General features: G+C 44.5%; 1 protein-coding gene across 1 annotated transcript in view; it reads left to right on the top strand.

The window, feature by feature from the left end:
• ZIC3 (Zic family zinc finger 3) overlaps nt 1–1,656 on the top strand; it is a 6,542-nt gene extending 4,886 nt beyond the window's left edge. Inside the window, exons 5-6 of the mRNA XM_006160722.1 lie at nt 512–675; nt 1,477–1,656. Coding sequence (XP_006160784.1) covers nt 512–675; nt 1,477–1,656 — 344 coding nt within the window. The remainder of the gene's footprint in view (nt 1–511; nt 676–1,476) is intronic.
• Nucleotides 1,657–5,583: the final 3,927 nt, after the last annotated feature.

Genomic DNA, 5,583 nt, shown 5'->3' with positions numbered 1-5,583 from the left:
TTTATATACTTTGCTCTTTTCCAACATTAAGTGCGACTGCCCAGGCTGTGTTATACGGGGTTTAGCCAAACGCTGCATTAGAAAGAGGCAAATGAAAAGGTACAATGAAGTTACTAAATGGGTTTGTCCCATCCCTGGCCCATTGTCCCGCCGGGCCGGTTACGTCGCTGAGGTGGCAGTGGAACGTGGCTGCACTCTGGGAGCCCTGGGCCGGGTGGGGTGGGACCTCAACTTAGGGGAAACTTTGGAGGAGCCCGGAGTTTGCCAGTCCTGCGAGAACAAAAGGATGGTCAGGTTCTGGGCCAGGCCTGTCCGGACCCCCACTCCCTAGTCCAGCGGGCTCTACCAACGCTCTCCACTTCTCTCCAGGGAAAAGAGATGCGGCAGCCGCCCCCAGTCAGCGCTCCCTCTCCAGGAAGACCGCCTGGCATTAGGTCTCCCGCGGATCGGCTCTGGGAAGCTAAGGGCCCTGACTGTATTTCTGCCTCCTGTGCCTTTTTGCCTTTTGCAGGTGAGAAACCTTTCAAATGTGAATTTGAAGGCTGTGACAGACGCTTTGCCAACAGCAGCGACCGCAAGAAGCACATGCATGTGCACACCTCGGACAAGCCCTACATCTGCAAAGTGTGCGACAAGTCCTACACTCACCCGAGCTCCCTGCGCAAACACATGAAGGTAATTACCTCTTTATTAGCGGTCGGCGGTTTGTAAACACTCGGCCCGACACCGGGCCTCGGAACACAAACGCCCCCGCTGCCAACCCTCTATCCACGTTAAATCCGCTTTGCTCCAGCAGTGACACCTTGAACCCATTTGGGGGACCCGGAGTTGGGGCGGGGGAGAAGAGTTGGGAGAAGGAGGGAGCAGAGTTGGTCGTTCACTGGAAGCTCTAGCCGAGCTCGCCAGGGCTTGGAGGCTGTGCGCTGGCTGCCTGTTCCCCGCTCAGCCCGCGGTGGGAATGGAGTGGCCGCGCAGAACCCGGGGTGGGTGATTCGTTCTCTCTTCGGATTGCAATAAAACAATAGGGGCGAGGAGCGCGGTCTGGTTCCCTCACACGTGTCTGAGGCTTCCCCGCGCCCAGGGCCCCTGGGCCACCCTTCTCTATACAGGCTTTCCCAGGCGAGCCGGGCTTGCTGAAACCTGGGCCAGTACATCTCCTAGGGCCCCACAGAGCAACTGCTTACCCAGTCCATCCGCGGAGAAAGCATTTTTGAAGTAGCACCCCGAAAACAAAGTGCTTTCTCTCTTTTCCGTAATGCCAGTCTTAGGACGGAAACTGGTTTCTGGTGAACCTGTTTGGGTTTTCTAGACATCGATAATATGGACTTTTTTTTAAAAAAAGAAAGCAGCATTTCTCTTGGAAATGGGTCATTGGGCGATTTTGCTCTTACAGTGCTCGAATTCTGCTCTTGTTTTTGCTTGCACATTGCCAGTTGGAATTATATTCATTATAATATATATACATGTTAATTTTAGGTTCATGAATCTGAAGGGTCAGATTCCTCCCCTGCTGCCAGTTCAGGCTATGAATCTTCCACTCCACCCGCTATAGCTTCTGCAAACAGTAAAGATACCACTAAAACCCCTTCTGCAGTTCAAACTAGCACCAGCCACAACCCTGGACTTCCTCCCAATTTTAACGAATGGTACGTCTGAGGACAAACACAAACCCTGTTAACCATAGAATGGACCAAATGGCATTTTAAAAAGAAAAGTGAGACCAATCAGATGGAAATGGAGTTTTAAGGCAAGAGGCCATATAGGGCTACATCTTGTTACTTGCAATTGTCCAGGAAGGTTTGGGGCAAGATCCAAAGTAGCCATGCCCTTTTCTCAGGATAGAAAATATGTTTTGGCATTCGAAGGATTTTTTCGATCAAATCCGGTCACTGCTTTTTCCTCCCCTTCCTCTTGCTCTCTCTGCACATCCCACGTCTAAACTCCTTCAATTCGTTTTAACACTTGTCCTGTTTCTTGAGAGGAAGTTATAGAAGGCTTGGTGGTGGTGGTGATGTAAAACTGATGAAAATTCTTCTTCGCCTTAGTGGTGATTGTTTAAACTCTCACAGTCTTAAACCGTGCCAAAGTCCTGTTATGTCTTGAACTTTTCCTCGAAACATTACACTTGTGAATGTATCTTTGTCTAATGGGGTCGAAACTGTTGTTCAGTATTTTTTCAGGCTGAGGACGTGATGTTACTCTACACAGATTGTGACGTTTAGTATACGGTGGCCTTTTGTAATCACTTTTTTTTTGTAAATACATACCCATTGATGCCATATTTATCGTTTGTAATTTAATTATTGCTACAAGTGCCGGGAACTGAACAATATTTATGGATAAATGATTTCTAACAAATTCTGTACAGCTTTTGATTATAACTGCTTTAGCATTAAAAATTTATTGTTTTGAAAGAACTCAATTTACACTTTTTGAACCACTGACTCCTTTCTCTTGTTTTGTAACAGCCTCCTCCTACAAAGAGGAGACCTGAGCAAATTAAACCTTGTTTGTTGGTATTTATAACTCACTCAGATCCCTTTTTTAATTGTTAAATTATTTTTCTATTGCAGTATAGATTCCTTACAGTGTCAGTTTCCATCTGGGAAGACCTCCTTCCTTTATCTCTAGCTCAGATGGTTGTTTAACTGCGAGTTTAAATGTTTGTCCTGGATTTTCGGCATGCAAATCAAATAATACTGATCAATTCAGTTAGTGGCCATGACATCTCAATCTTGTACTTCAAAGACTGAGAAGCTGGATTTAATCATCCCTGCCCTACATATATAAACATAAGGTAACCTAATGAGTTTTATGTCCCTTAGTTCTTTATTACCTTACATACAAATGAAAACTGTGGCAGGATGCATGTCTGTCTGTTCTACCTAGGGATCACCCATATACTTATGTATGTTTGTATCTATGACTTATCCAATCTGCCTATCAGATCGGTCTAGCTATCTATATATTCAAAGGATAGCTTATGTCTGGAACAGTGGTGATGAGAAAGGCCAGTTGAGCAGTGCTTACTTAAGGTTAAAGTGCTTCTTAAAAGAACCATAGTCCCTTCACAATTTTGGAAGGCAAAGGATGATTTGTTTGCTGTATATAGTTCGATTCATAATTATCACGATTATTCATAACATTTATATAGCGGTGTAATAACTGCAACAGTTCTGAGACGATGCTGTGGAAAGAAAAACCATTTGGAAAATGTGTATTTTTAAAGTTCACGATTTGTAGGCAAAGATGTTAAGAGCATTGTTTCCATTAAAATCAGTAACAATGAAAAATGGTTGTTTGCTTTGATAAAATGTTAACAATCCATTTAATCTTCAGTGAAGCAACTCTTTGTACAAACAGTTCTTTTTACAATGGTTATGTGGAAAAGAAAAAGATTACTATTTTGGGGGGTTGGACTGGGTAGAGTATTGAGACCTTTTTTATTAGGGTGCTGTTTATTATGGAGAGCCCATCTCTGCATGAATAACAGAAAAGTGGAGATAATGAGTAAAGTATTTAGAAATGTAACGAATAGGCTTAAGTGCTCCTTTTTAAGGGGCAGTGCTCTAGGGTTTTTGGTGGTGGTCAATTTGGTATTATATATAATCATTTCCAATTCTAGAATTTTGTTTGTTGTTCTTTTTGAAAAATAAAGTCTTGGCACATCTTATTTATGTTAAAACATTTTTGTATTTAGTGCCTTTTTTTTTTTTGCCATGTTTCAATAAATCATCCTAGAATCAAAATGCTTTAGAGAACTTATGATGATTAAGAAAAACTTTGATTCCCTGGATACAGTTGAAGCAATCTATTTAAAATTATCTACTGATCATTGTCAACAATTAATTATTGACAGTTTCTAATTTCAAATTGCTTTGGAGGCAATTTTTTGTTGGTGGAGAATGGAGTCTTTGGCACTTTCCTCCACCAGTGTCCCAACTTGAATGGCATGAAGAGAGACTGGGATGACTACATGTGATGAGCAGGTAACCTGGTCAGTCTACCACTCCCAACCCAGACATTTTAACCTTGACCTTGACATTGTGGGTGCTGGGCCAGATTCCTATTTCAGGGCTTCTCTTTCAACTTCAAACCAGAGAGCATTTTAAGTACTCAGCAAGTTTTCAGAAAGTGTGTATTCATAAGATTGGCTCCAAACGTGTTCCATTGTTAAGTCTAAATTGTGTGTTTTTCTTCTCAAGTATACAACCACTTTAGTTTACTGTTTTCTTCATGAGGTCCCTCCCTTGCTCCTAGACTAACCACCTAAACTTAAATGGAAATAGAGCAATGGCTGGATGCAAGATTCACTCAGAAACTTGCTTTTCCCTCCAATTAAATATACTAAATATCTCCTTAGGAAACAAATAAGAGTTTGATCTTAGTGTCTTGAAGTTATTCTACATAACAGTCTTACAAGAAAGCATTGTGAGTGTCATAAGAGGGGAAGATGCTGATTAATAACAATGATTTAGGAGGATATAAAAGCTCTGCCCCTCTCATTTGGATGTTGTATCAGATTTCCCAAAATTATGTCCACTGGCCTTGTCGTCTGGAGCAAAGAAAACTATTTTGATAGAAAACATTTCTCGGATTTCCTTCCTATAATGTCTCTGGGAGAGAACATTTACATTCTTGAATTTTCAGTGAATATTCTTAGAGAATTAAGCACCCCTCCTTCCAAAACAGCAAAAACTCCTAAGTGCTCAAGCCTGGAAACCCTGGCTAGGTTCTCAGTAATCTTCATGGTGTTTTCTTTCTTGCACCTGGTAAAACCTTTGTTAGAAGGCCATTCTCTTTTTCAAAGTAGGTGATTTAGCACAAGCAGATTCCCTCCCTTAGTGGGAAAGGGGATGCGGCTATTTCCACGCAAGACAGAAATCTGGCCTTCATCCCCTTCGGAAGGTTAAAGATCAGGTTCCAGGCTAAACAGGACATTCGGTCTCAGCAACACGAAGAGCAGGGACCTTTGCTCACAAAGCCTCCCAGAAAAGTTGGTATGTTCGGGACTTCCTTGCCCCTCCCCCTTCTCCAAGCCTGCTGTCTCTGCTTGTTGTCCCGGACTCCCTTTCCCTTGTCTCCGAACCCCCGCCACCCCCCAAAACAACCACAACAACAAACGATTCAAGCTAAGGGTCCCTAAATACATAAGTTTCTGAAAGAATCACCACCGCGTGCCTATGCCCTGAAGAGCAGGTTCCCTTCTGACACCTAGACTGGTTTTCTCCCAGGCAACTGGCCCTCGGGGCTGAGTTACCAGTGGGGCACTGGCCTAGGGCCAGGCCAGAGCTTTCCGAAGTCGAAGTCGGAGCTCCTGCCTGGCTGTGCTCTGGTCTCCCGTCCGGATGCCCAAGGTCCCTGTCCACACATCAAGTTCCTCCAGTCCCTGTCCGGGTTCGGGCCGTGGGGGCGGGGGGCTCATTTCCTAGGGTCAATTCTCTCGCGGTCTGTGCCCGCTGACCCTTTGACCTCCACCTACAGGGCCCTTGGCGGCCGTAAGCTGGCGGTCGCCCGGGCTCCGAGGACGCTTCGCGCCCCATCGCCTCCCGGCCTCATTAGGCGGGCCGGGCTGTAAAGCAG

The sequence above is a fragment of the Tupaia chinensis genome, unplaced genomic scaffold, assembly GCF_000334495.1.
Source record: "Tupaia chinensis unplaced genomic scaffold, TupChi_1.0 Scaffold000706_1, whole genome shotgun sequence".
NCBI lineage: Eukaryota > Metazoa > Chordata > Mammalia > Scandentia > Tupaiidae > Tupaia > Tupaia belangeri.
The sequence above is the reverse complement of the archived record's forward strand: the minus strand, read 5'-3'. Positions and strand labels throughout refer to the sequence as shown.